The sequence below is a fragment of the Drosophila erecta genome, unplaced genomic scaffold (genome assembly GCF_003286155.1).
Source record: "Drosophila erecta strain 14021-0224.00,06,07 unplaced genomic scaffold, DereRS2 tig00000126-arrow-pilon, whole genome shotgun sequence".
Classification (NCBI taxonomy): Eukaryota; Metazoa; Arthropoda; class Insecta; order Diptera; family Drosophilidae; genus Drosophila; species Drosophila erecta.
This window is the reverse complement of record NW_020825209.1, coordinates 3,443,050-3,464,580: the sequence shown is the minus strand read 5'-3', so window position 1 is coordinate 3,464,580 and position 21,531 is coordinate 3,443,050. Positions and strand designations below refer to the sequence as shown.

At 39.5% G+C, this 21,531-nt stretch overlaps 1 protein-coding gene across 1 annotated transcript; it reads right to left on the bottom strand.

The window, feature by feature from the left end:
* Positions 1–2,771: 2,771 nt before the first annotated feature.
* Positions 2,772–8,699, bottom strand: LOC6551204 (transcriptional regulator ovo). The gene is made up of 3 exons (XM_015155505.2): positions 5,415–8,699; positions 4,370–5,041; positions 2,772–4,278 (listed from the first exon to the last, which is right to left on the bottom strand). Exons 1-3 carry the CDS (start codon positions 7,596–7,598, stop codon positions 4,093–4,095), a joined length of 3,042 nt encoding a protein of 1,013 aa, XP_015010991.1. The 5' UTR covers positions 7,599–8,699; the 3' UTR covers positions 2,772–4,092.
* Between the last annotated feature and the right edge of the window lie 12,832 nt (positions 8,700–21,531).

The window sequence follows — 21,531 nt, the reverse complement described above, 5'->3', positions numbered from 1 at the left end:
CCAAGAAAAGTCCAATTAAGAACACATTCACACAATTTAAATGTGGTTTAGTTGTCGTTTTACTACTTATTTTTTTTAACATAAAAGTACCTAAAAATCAAATAATTGAGAAGAGAAAATTAATAACTAATTTCTATGTGTCTCCCTTGTGTGTAACTTTGCAAAATCTAAATTCTTGAAAGCAACAAAAAAAAAAAACAAAAATAACACATAATCATATTAACACCAGAAAAAGGCAACAAATTAATATTATAAAAAAGAAATCGTAACTAAGCAAGATTATAATTATTTTTAAAGGGATATCAATTTGTTATGCACAAAATATATATGCAGAGAGCCAACTTTTTAAGTTACGAATTTGTTAAAGGATCTAAGGCGTAGAAGGAAACCCGACTTTTTAAAGCATTTTCGAGAAATATTGAGGGAAAACCGAACAATTTCAATCTGAACAACAACATAAAGCCCACGAAAGTATATATATTATATATAAATAAAGGTAAATAAATATATTTAAATAAATTATCTATAAACAGAAACGGTAAAGTAAATTAAACAAATCGTATTTATACACTATGAATGTCTAGTCGTATTTTCAGTATTATGTAAACCGCCCCTCCCCCTCTCCCTCCCCCACCCCACCCAAAAAAAAAACAGCGTAAAAATATAAAAACTAAAAAAAAAACTAGAAAGCTAAGCTAAATGAATGTGAAGTGAAAAAACAAATTTTTGAAAATGCAAACTAAAAGCAAAAATAAAAGTATAAATCAGAAATTATGTGTGTAGCGTGTACAATAAAACAGAATTAACAAAATATGGTAAACAATTTTTAGAAGCATTTTTAACACATATGGGAAACCAAACTTAACGTTTGCATAACGACGATGAAGTGCAAGCGCAAAATTAAACGAAATGTGTCTGTTTTTAGTGTTAGATTCGATGTAAGCGAAACCACAATAAAAAACATAACAGGATATATATGTATACATATATATATACATATATATATATATACATATATATATTATGCATAAAGATCATTACGAATTACTAAATCAATGTGTGTAAACAAACGGAGAAGAGATTTTAAGAGGGAAAGTGTGTTTAAGTCCGTTCATCATTATGTTCACGTTCTGTTTTCGATACCCTGACATAAATTCCCTGGCCAATTGTGTACACTTAATTATAGGTTTGGATAGAACCATTTAAACAAATAGTTGGTTCATGGGCTTTAAGTCGGCGCATTGGTCGCGTTTAGTGGAAAACGCGAGTTGTATGTATTTCAAGATATCTATATTTTTTTATTACCCTTAGTTATTGTGTATGAAAAAAAGCAATTAATATGCAAAAAAACAAAAAAAAAACGAGTATCAAGAAGTATGTTTAAATGATTTAATCTTAGTACATAATTTAATTAACCATTATAATTTCTCATTTATTTAATACACATTTAATGGATTTTTATTTCCTAATTTAACACCAACAAAAAAGAAAAATATATATTTTGTCAGAGTACAATTTGTGTTTTGATTTATTCATGTATTTCACTTTTATTCCCAGACGGGGTGGTTCATATCAGATATAGTGTATACAACTATTTGTATAAATATCTTGTCTGCGCATATAAATGTAAAGTGAGAAAGTTGTGTGGAAAGCAAAGCAAAGAATATGAAATTCAAAATTACAAATTGGCGCAATTTGCTCAACATATTAAGGGAAGATACCTTATACAAAAACATAACATTAATCACATTTCACAAGAAGTTAGTTTCCCTGTTTTCCGTTTCCTTTAATTAATAGTGGAAATTTTAATGAATTTAGTTTAACTAAAAAAATCGAAGTAGCCGAAGCAAAGCCATTTAAAACTACTCCAAAAAAATTAAATAAAGAACAAAGAAACACATATATTCAAATTCATGATAATAACAGAGAATAACTAAAAAACAGAAAAAGAAATGCATAAAACCGAAATGAAACCAAAAAACAATCTAGATTTTATTGTAATTCCGTGTCTGTGTGTGTATTTCAGTAATTAATGTAAAAAATATAAAAATTAAAACAACACAAAAATCTAACAATAAAATCGACAAGAGCAACTTGAAAAATGGAACAAAAATCCGAGCAAAAAAATTGTAAAAAAAAAAATGCAAACCTCTGAAAAAAAACAAACACTGAACATAAAAAATGAAGGACAAGACATAAAGAAACTAGCGAAATAAATAAAATACAAAATATTTGAAAAAATCCATCGTTTTCCATTTTCCATTTTCTGGAATACAAGTGGCTAGGATTTTGTACCTTTTATAATTTTTTTAATACTTACCATACCATTTCAAAAATGAAATTCATAGCTTATATTTGATTTTTGTCATATGTATTATTTATTAATTAATTCGCTTCTCATAATCTTTATATATAGTATACATAAGTGATAGATTAAAAAAAAAACTTTTTCATTATCAACTAAACTTTTTTGCTTTCCATTCAAATTTTGTTATATATTTAATATATTTTTATATTGTTTTTCTGGTTCATTTCGCATAAAATTCGATAAATATGATAATGAAAAAAAATTTGGAATTTTTCATGGAAGTCTCAGATTTTCATTGATCAAATTTTCCGCTGCCGTCCTTTTTCAAGTTCAAGATATTGCCTAAACTAACTAACTTAATTTAAGTATACATTTAGGTGTACGTTGTGTGCGTGTGTGTGTGTGTGTGTGCTGAACTGATATTTATATATGTGTGTAGTTGTGTGTGAGTGAAAGTTTTCTAGTTAAGAACTAAGTTAGGTGAGGGAGGAGATTGAAACAAGGACTCCTCATTGCCAAGCTTCGATTTGCTCCCTCGTTCATTCTTCTTCTCCATTTTCCATTTCCATATCCTCGGGGGCTGCACAGCGGGCGGTGGGCGTGGCGCCACAATGCACAGCCCCCGCATTACTCTTAATAGTACGATGCTTAAATCAGATTTGTCATTTCGTCCTTATTTTCCATTTAACCAACACCAAGCGATTGCACAAAAAACCCGTTGTTGCTTACAACAAATTAAAAGAAAAAAAAAGCGCTAAGCTAAAACAGAAATAATAATGCAGTTTAATGTTACGAATTGGAAATCGTCGTTTCCCTGCAATCGTAATCAAATTCAAACTCAAATTCGAATCCACATTCAAAGTCCATTACAACTAGGTCTTACAAATTAAATACCATCAGATACATAATGTTATAAAGTTGTAAGATATGTTAATGTTATTTTTAGTGTTGTTTGTTCATTTAAGATCAGTACAATTGGTGGTAAAACCTATGAGCTAAGATTAATGCAAACTATATATTCAGTAAATCATATTCTCGCAATTTGTTTTTCCATAACGCGCTGGATATTGTTGGGCTTTGACTTCATTTATGAACAGCTTTAGTTTAAAAATCTTAGTCTAGTTTATTCGAATGATTTGCCTCTTTGCAATGTGGTTTGTGAGATTAAGTAATAAATATTTATGCGTATGGGGTTGGTGGTGTGTAAATATGTTAACCGCGCTCATTGCTCTACGCGTTCTGTTTTTTGTTTTGTTTTTGTTTTTTTGTTGAAGACAAATAAATGCAAACGTTTGCAGCTTGTTCGGTTGGTAGCTCTTAACATCTTAAAGCTAAATATTTGATATATTTTCTTGTAAAATACGTAATATACGAGTGATCATCCATAATTTGTGTGTTGCTCAAAGCATTTTCAAACATTTCTTACTACTAACGATACCTTTTTTTGACTAACAACGCGGTTTTCCGAAAAATCCATAATTGAAGTAAACGAATATTCAAGATTAACTATAAAAAAACGGGCTCAAGTTTTCAAGTGAGAGAAATTTGCACAGCAAAGTGAATTGGGATAGCGTGATAAGTGGCGCCTAATGCAGCTAGTAACTAATTTCTTAGGGCTAGGTAAAAAATATACATAATAAGCATAATCTCCAAAAATTCCGTATCCTCCGCAAAAGAAGGAAGAGGAGGGGGGGCAGTTTTCAAAAAACTTCAAAGTCACAATGTTGGTTTGCTTAAGTGGTTCGAGTTGTTCGAGTGGTTCCTATATAACTAAAATCCATCAACTAATTGTGGACTGGCATGGGCAGCTGGCCGAGCAGATTGTTGGCGAACTGCGAGTTGGTGAACTTAAAGTGTCGCTTGTCGTAGAACTTGAGCAGCGCCGGCGAGAACGGATGGTTGTTCTTCAGATGCAGATAGTGGACCTCCGGCTCGCAGGTGGTGTGGCCGCACTCCTCGCACACGTACATCTGTGAAGAGAGTGGTGGATTACGGATGGAATCATACACTTCCCATTTGCAGCACCCCTGGGAATGGATATACATCGAAATGCATGCTCACCTTGGCTCTGCGCTCCTTGTAGGCATACTGGTGCTGAACGCTGTGCACCTTCTGGCAATGCGACTCCAGGGAACAGCGCTGCGTGAAGCTCTTCTCGCACAGATTACACTTGTACGGACGGACGCCCGTGTGGGTGCGCGTGTGGCGCTTGAGGTCGAAGGTGTCGTTGAATCCCTTGCCGCAGAAGGTGCACAAATACCGCTTGATGTCCGAGTGGCACTTCATGTGCCGATTGAGCAGGCGCTGCAGCGAGAAGGTCTTCATGCAAACGCGGCAAACGAACTTGTTGTTGCCCGAAGACGAATCCTCGTTGGCACCGCCGTTTGAGCCCATGCAAAGGGCTTCGGCGGATCCGTGACTGCTGGCATTGCTGCTTGCACTGCTGTTGCTGTGGTGCTGGTGGTGCTGCTGCTGTTGCTGCTGGAGGGATGATTGCTGTTGTTGCACCGACTGCTGTTGCTGCTGCTGCACCGATTGCTGCATATTTTGCTGCTGCGGCGAGCCTTGTTGCTGCTGCTGCTGCGAGTGGTGGCCATGCTTGCTGAGATCATCAATGCAATCGATATTGCGAATTCGGTGATGGCCACCATGTGCATTCTCCACGGCCAGCGGGTTCTTAATGCCATGGCCGCCGTTCACAAACTCCAGCTGCAGATCCGGCGGCAAGCCCAACTGTTGAAAAATGCATAGTATGTTCATTAATAATGGTTACGCATTGCGTTTATCTTGTTCAAGGAGTCAACAAAACTAAGACAATCACAGACAAGCACAAACAAAAGTTAAAATACACAAACGGGTTAGTTCCTAGAAAGAATCGTCGGTAAACTCCAAGCGCAGGCCTTCATTCCAGCAAAATAAAACATAAAAACTTTTCAATGGACTGATTTTCGCCAACACGAAACCTAATGTTTCGTAGTTTGTAGGTATGAACTACATATGTATGTAGGAAAGCCCTCGAAAACCAAAGTCCATTAAAACGCAAGTTAGAGCCAATCTCTTTGGAGACCCAACGCTGTCCGATTCCCGACTCTTCTTCCGCACTTACGCGCCGCTGCAAGACTTTGCTCTCATTCAAAACGGAAACGGTGGGCGATGGCGCCAGCAAACCCGCTGCAGTGGCCGCCGCCGCCGATGCCAGAGATCGCAAAGTGGTGCGGTGCACCGTCTTGGTGGCCGGCACCTCGGGCGAGGATTTCAACGTGGATATCAGCGTGATCATAGTGGAGCCATAGGCCACAGCCTTGGCGCGACCTCGCAACTTTCTGCCGGACGACAACGGTGCTGGCGGTGGTGCCAGAACATGAGTTCCCTCTGATGCTGTTGATGCTGCTGCTGTTGCTGCTAGGGTCTCCGCTTCCAAAGTCAACTCCTCGGTGGTGATCTCGGTCACTTCTGTCTTGGTGTCGTTAAGGGGCTCTGGCTTCACCATCACATCCATCGACACCATCTCGACGAATTCCGTGTACCTGGTGGTCTTCATCAAGGTGATTTGTTGTCCCTGCTTTTGCTGCTGTGATTGCATATTTAGTGGTTGACCAAATGGATTACTTACGCTTTGGATGAGTGGCTTTGTGTCCAATAAGGCAGCTGCAGCTGCCGCTGCAGCATTTGCATCCAGGAGCGGACTGTTGCTGCTGCCCCCGCTGCTGTTGCTGCTATTAGTGCCGCCGGAGCTGCTGTTGCTGCTCATTGGCCGCTGCAGATGAGCGGCTGCGGCAGCCGCAGCAGCAGCGGCCGCAGCAGCCGCAGCTGCAGCAGCAGTTGGCGAAGGCAGCGACATGTTGCTATTGTCATGACCATGGCCATGATGGTGCGAATGATGCGACTGTGGTTGCTGCTGCTGTTGTTGCTGGTGGTGGAAGTGATGATGTTGCTGCTGCTGCTGCTGATGATGCTGTTGCTGCTGCTGTTGTTGCTGCTGCTGGGCATAGATGTTGTGCTGCTGGTAGGCAGCGGCATGTTGCTGCTGCTGCTGGTGGTGCGACTGCTGCTGCTGCTGTTGGCTGAGCAATTGCTGCTGCTGTTGTGACATCATGGCAGCTTGCTGCTGATAGCCGCCGTGCTGCGGCTGCTGTTGCATCATCAGGCCACGCGTGGCATGCTGATACGAGGGCGGTGGTTGCTGCTGGACATGTTGCTGCTGCTGGACATGCTGCTGTTGCACATTGTGCTGCTGCTGTTGCACATTATGCTGCTGCTGTTGCTGCTGCACGCCATGCTGCTGATGGTGCTGCTGCTGCTGATTGCTGCTGCTCCGGGCCATATTGTGTGTTAGCTGCGTCAACAGATTCTCGTGCAGGGCATCCAGCTGAGATGTATTGGCATTGTGCTGCTCCACCGGCGTCACTGAATCCGGCGTTAGCGAGGGCGTGGACACCAGCTCGAAGTCCTGCCGCGGACTGGTGGACTCCTCGTCGTCCACACAGCTCCTCTGCAGGAATGAACTCAAGTCCACGGCATCGGACAGCTGCTCCAGTAGATGGTCTGTCTGCGAACTCAGCATCAGAGTGGCCGTGAACTGCAGCGGATCGACGGCTCCATTTGGACACTGACCCGAACTGGCCAGGTCCGACATTATAGCATCCTCATAGGCGCTGGCATTGAACTGACCGGAGCTGCCCATCGTTGCCTGGATTATGTTCTGGGCAAAGGTGCCAATATCGATCTTGGCCTCGTCATACTCAATGTCCGGCTCATCTTTGAGTATTATACCGTAGGCTGAGGGATTACCGCCGTAAAAGGGATGACCCATCATCGATGTTTGACCACCATTGTTGTTGTTGTTGTTGTGTTGATGATGATGATTATGGAATTTGGAATTGGATTCGTTATAGTTAGAAACACTGGCGAAGTTCAATAGATTATTACCGTCGAGACTATTGTTTGGACCACCAACACCGCCACAGTTGATGTACCCATTGCCGCCACCACCGCCACCACTATTTGCCGATGGGCCACCACCTGGCCCCGATGCTCCCCCACCTCCGTTACCGGAACAGCCTCCTCCACCGGAACCTGCCGACATGATGTACGCTGCCGCTGCTGCGTTTTGCAAGAAATTCGCTGGATTTGCGTTGAAATGCGAGTGATTAGCGCCGGGACTCTGGCCCGTATTGTTGCTGGCCGTGCTCTGTTGGCCGCTCTTGAGGCTCTCGTAGAACGGAGGCAATGCACCCGTTGGCGGTGAGTTGGGTCCGTAGTTCCCTCGGCCGTCGCGACCGCCGCCCATGCCACCACCGCCTCCGGCACCAGATCCAGGTGAACCAGCACCGCTACCGGCGTTCTGATTGCCACTGGACGAGCCGCTGCCGCTGTTCTGGCTCCCAAAACCAGACGATTGAAAGCCCTGACCGGCAGCACCGCTGGAACTGCTGCTATTCCGACCGTGTCCGGCGGCAGCAGCCAAAATGCCGGGCAAAGATCGCACCAAGCGAGGATTTAGCCTTTGGGATTGGGCCAGCAAAACGCGGGCGGCCAAAATCGTGCTGCGACGTCTTGCCTCGCGCACCTGACGCGCTCGTTCCAGGCGCCTGGCGTTCAGCTCCTCATCGGAGTCATACGTGGGGCTCCTGCGCTTGGGTACGTGATAATCGATGGGCTCCTGCTGCTCGGGTCCTAGCTGATCCAAGGGGGGCAATAGGAAACCAGCCCGGCTGGTGGGCAACTGGGATTGTGGTGCCCGTTGTATCACCGAGCAACGGACGGCGGGCGCGGGATCTCGCGGAGGCGGCGGACTTGGTCGCTGATCAGCCGGTGGCGGCGTGCTGCGCAGTCGCAGAGACAATGGTTTTATCACCGGCAATGGTGGCTTCTCGTCCACAATTAGCTTGCAGCCGCCATCAGAGTCCGAATCGGATTCGGAGTCACTGTGGTTAAGCGGTGAAGCTGGCGAGGATTGGGCGAGGGTTAGGGACAAGTCCTTGGGTTCTTGGGGATACTCCTTGCGTTGGGCCTGGGTTAAGACCACGCCGGTATTATAGAATCGAGGGCGTGGCGCCTCTACGCCCACATCCACCTCGTCGTCCTCCTCCTCCTCTTCGCGCTCCACCTGCTCAACCTGCTCTTCCTTTTCTCGCTGTTCTGCCCTCTCAACGGGCTTCTCTGTCTCGCTCTCCGCGGGCTTATCTTTCTCTTGCTCTTCCTGCTCCTTCTCGTCCTCTGTTCGCTGATTTTTTGGTATGTTAATTGGGGAATTTTCAATTGTACAGTCTTTAGTGGCTAAAACGGAGGTGGCGGCTTTGCTATTGTTAACCAAATTGTTAACAATATTATTTTGTGCAGTGGTGGCGGTATTTGGTGTCAAACGCTGCAGCAACTCGGCGGCAAAGTTTTCTGCAAGAAAAGAGGAGAAAAGTGAATTAGAATCAGGTGTCCAAAGTTACTTAAATTATGTTCAAACTATATGAAAACCGTGTGGAACCCAATAGAACTTTCGAAAGCAGGCAAAAAAAAAAAGCAACGGAAAATCACCGAAAATGAGAGAATCTAAGAATTTACGAGTCTCCCGAAATTGTTCTGATCTGTTCGCTCGAACGATCGCTTCTTAACTGTAAAAAGGAACGGATCACACCGCGCTTCTTCCTAATTTCGACATTCGTATATGCAAGTGTGTGTGTGTGTGGTTGGAATCGCAGTTTCTAACTGTAACTGCAAATGCAGAGTTGTCAACGAATCTATAAATTATGAAATTACAGCAGATTGTGTCTTTAAAAAAAATTATATAAAAATATGAATATGTACAGATGTATTGTATTTAAGCTTTAAGAGAATAAAAGTCACTAGCTGGATGCTGTTTAAGCTGTAAGTGATTAAAAATTATTAACTTGAAAATTAAAAAAGTAAAACAAAACTATGTCTATTAAAAATTACATTTGAAATGTGTTAAACCAATAATTGAAATCCATTTGCTAAAATTCATTAAAATTTTAAAGTTACCGCCTTCCATTTTCGCCTGTTTTCGTAACGTAGCTGAAAGCGCCCTCTCTCGGAACTTCTTGCAAGCTGTCATTCTCGATGGCGTTCATTTGCGCAGTGCACGGATTTGCTAGAAGTTGACTTAAGTGGCGTTTTTTTAATCAATTGCGATTCGCCAATTGCAAGTGCAAGTGCAAACACAAAACGGGCAAAGACAAGGCTAGCCGTTGAAAAAGCCGTCTTGGCTTTAAATCAAATCAAGTGCAGCGAAAAAGGCAAGTAAGAAATCAAGTTGTTGTTGTTGCTATTTCGATCAAGATCAAGGCTTTTCGTCGAAGCGTGTGTGTGTGTGTGTGTTTGGTGGCGTGGGTGCGCGTGTTTTTCTTGGCCCTTTGCGAGTGTGTAATTGCATTTGTACGTTTGCTTGTACAATGTCCATACATATGTATGTACATGCATGTGTTGTTTGTGCAATTACAGGAGTGTGTGCAATTACAAATGCCGATCACGCATTCGCCATCTCGCTCTGTTGGTCATGGCCAAATGCTGCAGTCGACGTCGCATAAATTCTAACTGTCTAATGCACATACATATGTATATACATACATACATACATATGTATGTCATTCTTGAACACGCATTTTCTTATTTTCTACGAACAATGTTAACAATAAATGTAAATGTAAAGAAATTAAATCCATTCTATTTGGCTTTAAGGTATTTGAATCTCTACAATTATTGAAAATACTTTGAATATTATTATTAAATGCGAATTTTATGCCACTTTTAGTTCGAAAATAATTGATTGTTTGCTTTGTCGATTTAACGCATTTTACCCCACCCCCGGCAAATGCCTGGCATGCCATTTCTGTTTTTAATGGGTTAACATGCGGGCCACGCCTACCTGGCCACATTCTACACGCCCACACTGGCATTCTACACGACTTCTACATGTAACAAGTTTCAGTTGGTGGTGTGCGTGCGTTTGCATTGGCCATTGTTGTAATTTATTTTATTGTGTTAAGGTCAAGGCGAATTGTAAAATGTTGATAATTACACAAGCACACACAGAAAACATGTTTGCGCTTGAGTTTTCAAGTTGAAAATGAAATGCGAATAAGGCGGCATTTGTTTTTCTTCTTGTTTTTTTTTAGCCATTTTGTGTGTTGCTGCGATGAGGAAATGAATTTCAATTGAAGTTGTATTGTACAATAAAAAAGCAAATAACAAAGCACAAACATTGACCTCGAGCGAACAGCAATTAAAACAAAGTGAGAAAAAAAAAAGCAAAAATCGCTAAAAACAATTAGAATTTTTCTAGTAAAAAAGAGAGGGCAATAATTGGCGATTAAATCGAGTCCGTATCTGACCATCTCGTTCTCGCCAACGATCGAGAGTTCAATGGACGTTCGTTTTATCCTTTACCGTAAATCGATTTGCATACTGAGCACCATCTCTTTCGCACCCGCTTGTGTGATGATGAGTGCTTGAACTTTTCAATTTAAATTTATGCCCCACTGAAATCGGCGGCGTCCACCGATTTCGTCTAGCGCCAAATGCGTCGTAAAAACACGCAACAAAAATGACAAAAGTAAAGAAATAAAAACGGAGAAAAGGGAAGAAAACAAATACGCAAAACGTAGAAAAGTACGAATTCAAACAACAAGAAAAAAAGGGAAATAACTTTGTGTGTACTTGTGCACCGGGAACAAATTTAAAGACACGCAATTTTCCAAATTGGTCTACAAAGTTAATTAGTAAACAAATTCTATTGCACAAATATGCACAAAATTTTAAACAGAAAATTCGTTTAAATTGAACTACATAGGAAATTCTTCTTGTGTACTATACAATATACATACATATATGTATCTATGTATATGTCAATTGTGCATGACAATGCCGACAAAGCAAATCATTTCGAGTCGAACCGTTGAAGTTGTCGCCTAGAATTCGTAAGATATGTATTTTGTATTCTTATTTTTTTCGCGTCCTCTACGTACATATGGATTTTTGATTTTACGGGCTTGCCGCCTGCTAATTAGGTATATGAACCCAGGCTTTCAGTATTCTGCGGGAAGTTCCAGGCGATTTAAATGAAGTAGTCCCTCTCAGTGGGTGGGGTCTCTTATCAATGTATATATTTAGTTCTAGTTTTGTGTTTCATATAATTAAATACACGTTTCGGTCTTTGAGGAAGTATTTACATATTTTTTTGCGTATTTTAATTTTTATGCGGGTGACACCTGATCGCAGAGAACCTGTACTTTCCTTATAAAGGTGTAGCCCTTTAAGCCGTGGGCGTTTCAACTTGTTGATCGAAGACTAGATGGAACGCCAGAAGATATTCTTCTATTAAATATATATTTTATTTAATTGTATATAATTTGTTATTTATATTTATGTTACGATCATTGAACAGAAAGAGAGGGATTATGCGAGAGAATGGAATAGAGATGGCGAGGTTCGTCAAATTCCAAACGCATTCTGAGCTTATCGCATATTGAATTCCTGGCATGCACGACAATTCGATGACGGCACACACACACAAACACACCCCCACTACCACCTCCCTCCCCCCTTGAGCCCATCTTTTTTCTTGTATTATATATTTTCAGTTTGTCTGCTTTTTTGTCGTGTGGTTCTGTGTGTCTAATTGCAAATGCCAAACACGTTGACAGAGGCGGTAACGTTTTCCAAGCAGCTCTGTCCATATAAATATGTAGATATATAAAACTAACTATATAGCTTCGTATATATGTATATATCTGGCTAAACAATGAATAGATCCATGTTTTTCATAATCATACCGTTGATCATCATGCTGCACCATACATATATTGACCCCAATATTAATAACATGCACCTGGTGCTGTTCTCTTGATTAGCTATTGTTTAGACATTTAGCAATGATCGGTTTTGCCAGATAATTGCTATTGATTATAGCGTAAAAAAGAAGAGTTAATACAACCGGTAAATCTCCGATAAAAACCTAATTAATTGTGTCTTCGCTAAACGTTTTCAGGCGTAAATGACAAAGTAAAGTCTTTTAAGACAGCCCATTTAAAATCCTGTAAGCGGGTCTAGATATTATATCGTTTTGAGTATTCCTCAGCAATGAAGTAATACAAATTACATAGCAGCGAATCAATGTCAGCCCTGAACTTTTAGCCAATCTTCGGCTGGTGACACACTTTAAATACCCATTGATCCACCCCAGCAGCCACCCATCGAAACTTTTGCTTTCGCAAAACTACAAAAAATAAACCGAAACGATTGCAAATGCTGAACGCTATTTAATAGAGCATGAAACTGAGCGGAGAACGTTGACAAATGCGACTAAAACATGCTTGGATTAAAATTGAGATGGAAAAAAAATGCGAGAGTTGGTTGAAGTGTCATCGATTAGCCGACAGTCAGCTAATCAATTCCCCGGTTAACTGACAAGTGCGTGTTTTCAGTTCTGCTCCTTTTCAAATGTCCAGCAAAGAAATATATTAAGGGAGAAGAATAGAATAGCAGATGCAGAACCCTTGTCAAGAAAAGGGTGAAAATATAAAAAGGAACGGCAGGAAGGAGCTTCCTGTGATCCTGCCAAATTGATGAATGCATCCGTTTGAAGGAAGAGGAAGTTCGAGCTTCTAACAGGTGCTTTTTTTGGCTCAAGTCCTTTCCCTGGGATCCTTCTTCTTTTCTTTTCTTTTCTTTTTTTTTTTGTTGTTTTTATTTCATTCGCTGACCAAATGACCTAATGTCCGCGCGCTTCCCTTACAAATTATGTAGTGTAGTGTAAAAGCCTAAACAGCGAACCCTGCTGTTATTTCTACCCTCCGATCCTGGCAGCATTTAGCAATTCTAATGCCAAAAGGAGCCAAGTGTTGTGCCAACCCATTTGCAACACGATCCGATCGGATATACATATTTTTTTTTCGGCTACTCTCTTTACTTTTTGTCTGTATCGAGATCAAGATCGGCAGACCCTCGGGACAGTCTATAAATTTATGGGCTCCTTTTCTCGCTCCCCAAATGAATTTGTCTCTAACGCCCAATTTGGCTTTCCGTTTATTTTTTGTTCATTTTAGGGTTTAGGCTTTTTCTCCAATTTTTTTTCTTTTTTTCGGTTTCTTCCGCTTCAGCTGCTGTTGATAGTTCGATTTCTAAGGGCCTCCAAGGTCTTTATTAGGCTCTTCCGTCTCGGGTTACCCACTCATTTCATCCGCTGGCCGCACAACTTAAAATGCATTAAGTGCCATGCAATTAAGTTTTATCGATCCTCGAAAATCTGCCCATCGCGATTGCCGCTTTTTGTTATATGTATGTGTGCATTTATAAACATGCCCTGTTGTCCGCTCCACATATGTATTAAGTATATGAATTATAAATTGCCGACGCGTTAACAAAATAATTTCATTTAACTTAATTACATTTTTGTTTATGCGCTTGCTTGGGTGAGGAGTTCTTGATTATTTTTTCTTAAGTTTTTTTTTTTTTTTTTTGTGGGGTCCTCTTACCAAAAGTATTACCTTGACATATATAATGACACTTTGAATATGCTTTCCAACTTAAATTTGTTTTTGAAGTTTGCTGCCTAAGTCATTGGTTTTCATAGAACACGAAAAATATATACTGTATTGTATATTATTGTACGTTATCTTAAAAAACCGCTGTTATTGGTTATTCGTTGAATTCTGTACATTTCCCCTCGATTCCAAACATATAAATGTTTCTGCTGGTGCTGCTTCGTTGTCAAGGTCAAAATTGCAACGAATTATGGCCGCCACTAAATGTTGGTTAAGCATTTAATGTTTTTGTGTGTGAGATATCGCTGTTCGTCATCATCAACGTTGCCAACCACTCAGGGCCTCCGACTTGAAGCGTCTTAAATTGCAAACCACATGGATATGGTCCGAGTGCTCGATGTGTGTGAGCTTAAACATTTGTACACATAACAAAAATATGCATAAGAATGCCATTCAATTGCATTTTCTATGATGGAGGAGTGAAATATTTTGAAATATTTTGAAATATTTTGAAAATAGCAAGGACTTTGGTCCTGTAATATTTTCAAGTACGGATCAATAGCAAAATAAATGCAGCTAAAATGCTCTAACCTATGTATTTTTCTAGTGTAGCGTACACAGTTACAAACAAGTTGGGCTAACATGTGCTACGTTTTGTGCAGCTGCTAATTACAGTTGCTTTTATTTATTCGCTGACAGTTGGCGATTGTTGTTGCTGTTTCTGTTGCTGTCGCTGTTCTAATGCAGCCTTTATGTGCTTTTCAATTTGTTGTTGGCTGTTTTTGGTATTAATGTCAATGCTAACCTTGCTCTCTTTCATTTGACTCGTTTACATTGCAATTTGTGCTGTTATGTCGCCGCTTAGACTTGAACTAAATGTGGCATTGACAAGTGCCAAATATGCTGCACACGCAAATGGCCAACAGGTGATTATCCTGGCCAGAAGGCAAAACAGGCAGGCGCACAACGCCCACGTGTCGCATTAAATCACACCCTTAACTATAAAATATCGAAAATAGAGATATTTATGTGGCAATTCGGTTTCAGTTTCGAAACCAAACCCATCTCAACCCCACTTGACCACATTTAACCCAACTTTGCAAACAAATCGGGGACGCACAAAACAAGAGTGCAACAAACTCCTTAACAATAGTGCTGAAAAAGAAGCTGCGATAAAGTAAAACAGAAAAATGTTTGTTTGCACACGACTAGCCATATCTACTCCTTTGTTTTTGTTGCTCGTGCATTTGAATGGGGCAAAGTTTTAACGCAATTGCGTTAAATGATTTGTAAGCCAATGCGGCAAAAAAAAAATACAAAATACAAAAAGTAGATGAGGCTGCACCCTGTTGTTTTTGTTGTCACTGTGAAATGTTAATGAGGCAGGCACGAACTGTGAACGGAAAATCGGTTTTTGGTTCTACATATATGTATGTATGTACGAGTATACATATACATACATGTTCGTGCAGACTAGGGGATTTTTTCGAGAGGAACTGTGTTGTTTGTTGCACCTAGACAGGTGCGGATTAAAAAATTGCGCTAAAAACAAGAACCCTTCGGCTTAACATTTAGATAATCCCTTTGGGCTATTAGATTATGAACCTAACTTAGCTATTTGCTTAACTATAGATATTATTGAATAGTAGAGCATAAGACATATGTGGCTCTATTGGCTGTAACAATTAGCACATGCACATGGACAGCCTTCGATGCTGTTTCGGTTTTTTTTTCTCAGTTAGTCAGACCATTTAGTACGTCAGTCAGTCAAACAGTTGTTCCATTCGCCCTGACTGCAATTGTATGGTTTTTAGTTGGTATTTAGCATGCTTCTCTGTGCAACTGACACACAGACAAATGAGAAACAAAATTTAGGTCAACGCATATAATGTATTCATTCTAAAAACGCTTCTCAATTGGCAAGTGTTCGTGTGAGTATTGTCTACATCAATATTTATATTTGTATTGGTCAGTTCCACAACGGAGCAACAACAACTGTTGCAAAAAAAAAAACAGCAAACATTTGGTTGACAAACTCATTTGCAGCGTTTGAATAAAAACTGAAAAAAAAACGTAACGGAAATTCATCACTTACGATGAAGCTCCCTGTCGTTATATGCGTAAAGCTTACTGGGGAATCAGTTAAGTAACTAGTTCTTTCAGCGGTTTAATTTAGCCTTCGAAACAGGTGGCTTTAATTAATTGCTGGCACTTGTTAATGAGACAAGTGATGAACCTTTTAAGAAACTAGTTTCGGACTCACTTCACCTGCATGTACATTTAGATTATTTAGGCGCTGTGTTTTCGGGAAGCTTAATGCCTAACTGCAGGCTGGTTGACCTCATTGTTTGTATTTAACAATGTAATCTACATTTTTTGACCGTATGGTATTAAAAATATATTATCGGATTCATGTAAATCCTCAAGCTTTGCATTTCCCCCATACACTTATAATTCCAGCTCTGCTGCGCTTAAAAACGAAAAATCATTTTCAACCGCATCTGGTTGACCTTGCCTTCCGTTATATAGGCCCCCGATTACAACATGGTATCATCAACTGTCAACGGCAACGAGCACGTTGAAATTTTAGCAAAGGCAACTAAACAAAAGCTGAAACAGAAAACAACGAAAATCAATAATGATGATGATGATGAGCACCGTCAACTTGCTTAACTCTTGCTCTCAATATTGATTGCTAAATGCGAACAGAGAGTGAAAAGCCAAGAGAAGCGCTCTGCCTTGTTTTAACTGTAAACATATAACAAAACTTTTTTTCCAGGAGTTGGGTGACCCACATTTGCATACAGAAACAAAAAAAAACGAAACGAAACCGAAACACGTTAAGGAGGAAAACAATAATGCGAGATTATGTTAAGCAAACACCCACTTACAACACTTCTTTGCATCTTCTCCCCCATTTTTCATTTCATTTTTTTTTGTTTCGTCTTTTTTGGATTTTGTTACAAATATGAAATTATGCGTATAAATTTTATTTTGGGTCTGAGAAATGAAATGAGCCAAAACCGCAACCAAATACAAAAAAAAAATTGTATAAAGTGCTTGTTGTTGCTGTAAATGCCGCTCTGTTCATTATGACGTAACTGCTGCTGTGATTACGGACCCGGTGTTAATACAGTTAAAGCGGCCTAACCTTGAAAACCGGTAGATTTTTTTTCTTTTTTCGTTTTTTTTTTTTCTTTTTTTTTAAAGTCAATTTCATGTGTGCCCTACTGTTGTGTGTGTGTGCATATCATTTATTACTTGGCTTTTGTAGTTTCTTATTGTTTGTTGTCCGATTATTATTATTATTACCACTGGTATTATTCGATTTGTGTTTGTTGGTCATTTTCACTTGCAGTCCGCCACCAAACAAGAGACTTAGGCAACGAACTTGATATTGAAATATTTGACATTTGTCAACAAACACGATTTGTGAGTGTGTGAAGTGACGACAACTAGATTTAAATGTGATTTTGCGGTCATAAGAAGTGAAAATAACCCAAATGCTCTTATTTTTGATGAGGCAGCAAATAAATTCAGAGTTAGTTGTTTACGCCTTTTTAGAATTGCAACGTAAATATTTAGGAAATAATAACGGAGGTATTATTAAATAAATATCAGCCATGAATAGGTCATCTTCCTATATACATGCATATGTACATCTCCAATCTGTCATAGCCATATCTACAAACAACAGGTACAATTTAATTATTATTACTACCCACTTGAGACGGATAGTGTGGGTGCCATTAAGATGCATTTGCAGAGTGGAAGAGCGAGGAAAGAGCGATGATCGCATATGGCAGCATCTCGACAAAAAGTTGCATACAAAACAAACATCTGCATACAAACAGATATGCAGGCATGCATGATACGCATACACATGTAAAGGTATATATACAGATACATAAGTCTTTTCAGGTCAGGGTTGACTTGTGACTGACTAAATGAATGAATGAATGACTGCATGAAACTGCATTTAGCCGCGATTGTCTCTCTTTTCCTCGCACGACTAACTAAAGCATTGACAACTCGTACTATATAGTCGAAACCCCCTTTCGATATCTGCCCCCTGATCCGCGATATACCATATGCGTTAAGCACATTGCATTGGAGGCTGAGGCTGCACCTCTGAACTGGTTTTTTTCCCAGCTTTCGGCTTGACAAACGCAGCCATTGACAAACTGATCAAGCTCACAGTCAGTTGCGCATATATCTGCACCTATATATTGCGGACGTACCTATATAGATCTTCCTTCTTTTTTTTTTTGCCAGATATGTGAAATTTCATCGCCGTTTCGATTTTTGGTCGTTGAAAAGAAATTTCATCAGAGGCCAAAAACGAATAAGCACAAAACCTTTGTCTCATTCGAAAATTGTGCAATTTACGCAGCTCATCTGCCGCAAGCCGAAAGTAACACAAAATAGCCCCCCATTATTCAATTATGCTTGAAACCTATGGATTTGTGAAATTTTTCGGTCATTCCGTTTCGTTTTTTACCCGGAGAGATTTGCATAAATTGTAAATTTGTGTGTCGATTTTAATGGCTGCAAAGTGTGGTCACCGTATTTCGCATTTTCGGGGAAGTGGAAATTAAAACTCTACGATCAAATTCATATAACAAAATTGTATTTTCTGATTGATTTCCTCTACAAACAGTTTAAGCTGCAGTTTACCCTTTTATAGCTCTTTACACATTTTTTTTAATAACTAATAACTTATATTACATTAAGGTACTACCTTAATGCGGAAATTCATTTGCATACAATCAAAAAAAAAAAATTCTTTTTTCCGTGCAAGTGTTGGTTGTTTAAAGCATTCAAAGCATTTCAAGTGCATTATTTAAGAGCGTTAACTATTTAAGCTTGATTTAATTGGAAGCTATTTTAGATTAATTCGCACACTTGAAAACGGCTCGCCATTGAAATAATGTCTACACCTATCAAATTACACCCCCACTCACTCACCTCATCGCTTATTATTTTTTTTGTACATGTTTATTTTCGGATAGAGCAAACAAACACCGTTTCGCTGTTTCTCGCGCCTTTTGTGGTTTTGGCCGGGCCGAAACGTGTTTTTTTTTCCCCGCCGATCTTCTGCCAACAAAAACGCAAATATTTCACAAAAAAACAGTTAACTTTTTGTTTTTGGTGTTGTTAACAGCAAACGAGAATGAAAACGAGTTCTATATTAATTGTGGCCTGGGCCTGTGCTTTTGCTGCTTTGATTACAAATGTTATAAAAACGTGTTTGAAACAATAAAGTGAAAATTAAAAATACACAAAAATATATCAAACGAAACAAGTTTCCCCCTTTCGTCCGCATAAAAGTTGATAATAATAATTTGCCAAAAATTATAAGAAATTCGCAGCTAAAGCGATTTACAAGTTATTGACTTTTGTGCGATTGCAGAGAAGTGGGGAGAAACAATCGGAAATTCACAAAAGGCTGAGACAAGAATTGCGAATATATTGTGCACTTTATATGTTTTGACTGAGCTTCACTTGCCAACAGATGAGCCGATTTATTTATGGAAGGAATCCAGAGCTAAGGCATAGCAGCTATTTAAAATAAGTTGTATATATTTGAAAATATTCAAATTCAGTCTGCTTATATTTTTGCTTTTGTTTGAAGCACATGCAATATTTAATTTTGGATTTCATATATGTATGTACATACTTCGAATTGAATACTTGTAATTGTTTAACTTTTTTCCAAACAGTTCCTATTGTTTATTTATTATTCAATTTTTTTTTCCTTCTCGTCGACTGCTTTCATTGATCTTATCATTGCGTATCCATATCAAAAGGTAATTCAATTAGAAGTAGCTGTAGCCCACGGAAAAATAATGCATTTTCATGCCAGAAGAACAAAGGGAGATGGGTATATGGAGTAGAGGGAGACAGGGGCAAAGACAAAGAAAATACACGCACCATCATTATCATCATCATTGCGCTGATCATTGCTCATGATCACGAATATATATATATATTTATCTTCCCCACTACCTTTCGTTCTTTCTTCGTTCTTTTGTTCTTCTTCAGCATTGCTCCTTCTTTTCCGTCTTGTTCTTCTTCGGCTGCATACCAAAAAAAAAGGCAAAAGAAAAAAAGAAAAACACCCAGCAAAGGCGGACAAAAAAAAAACTCGCTTCCTTTTTTTCAAATGTATATTCTACGTTCTTTTTGCTCTCTTCTTCTTCTGCTTCTTCTTCTTCTCGGTTGGCAGCACTTGAGACCTGTTTTTTTTTGTCAGTCTCTCTCTTTCTTTTTGTGTTCCTCTCTGCCGTTTCCTTTGTGCTGGGTATTCTTGTTTGTTGATTCACTGCACAAATAAATCTCGGCTTTGAATGTTATCGAGGTGTGCAGGATTCTCTGGTTGCCCTTTTTCGCTCTCTCTCTTTCCGATTGTCAAATATCGTTTTTGGTTGGGAGATTAAAAAAACCCCTTGGCACAGGTAGTTCAGTTCCACGCGCACACACCTACATACATCCATATACATAGTGCATTGTTTTATCAGTCCTTCGGCAGGTAAAACTAATGCCAAAAAATAAAGGTACGTATACAAGGGAAGAGGAAGAAAAAAGAGGAGGCGAAAAAGAACTCATATTAACTGCCTATTGGAGAAATCAAGTTTGCTGTCTGAGTCTTTCGATTAAAACTTACTAAGGTAGCAAACTTGAGCTTGCCAAAAGTTCCATGCTCTGCAATTTCAAAAATATATTTAGTCAAATAAAAAATTTCCGAATTTTCAGTGTTATTTGTCTATATTTTTCCAATAGGCTTGCTGGGATTATTAAATGTGTTCATTTTAATTAAAGTTACATTTGGGTTTTCTTCTTTATCTATAAGAATTTAGAATATTTGATATCTTATACGGTTTTTGATAATGAAAAGGGTTACCAATATGGGGCTTGATTAATCTATGCAGAAAGAGGTCTCATCAGTCTATATTCCATTTACATATGCTCAATCAAGTGGAGATGCTCATCTAAACTCCAATTAGGTGAAGATCGGAGAGCGAATCGTCTGGGGGATAAAGCGCTTAATTGAAAAAACAATAGAATTGATTTGATTTCCGAAGAAAATCTCAGCAATGGCACTATGAAGTAATGGGTTTTGGGTTTTGTTTTTTGTTACTGCCCCCTTGTCTTTCTCTTTTTGCATTTACCTTACCATTTACCTCATTTACCACTTGACTTTTGCTTTTGACTCGGCGTCGTCTGTGTTTTTTTTTTTTGGTTTGTTTGAGATGGTGAGTGTTATTTGGAGAGGGTTCGCTGAACTTGTCTCTGGAGAAGGGTCGCGAGGTCTTTAAGGGAACCTTTCGCTAACTTCCGCTCGAGGATTGCAACATCTGCGTGTAAGCTGTGTGTGCAATTGAACTTGCAGTTCTAACAGCTGCAGAATTTGCATGGATCGCTCTCCATTATTTTTGGAAATTTCTTTATCGCCGATCAGTCGATCAATGAATTTCCTTTCGGTTATTTATTAACTTTTACTAGCGGCCGAAGAGAAATTCGCGGCATAAAGATCGCTTACTAAAGATAGAGGAAAATGTAACAGGAAGTTATGCTCATAACTTCCAGCTGTGGAGGGCGAAGAAACTAGGAGGAATTCTTGTCCATATATGCATGAAGTTCAGTTCGGTTTACTCGGGCATCTTGGCTCGCATTTTGCTTTTTCTCCTGCAGCAATGTTCATCCTCCAAGGCCCTTTAGCATTTC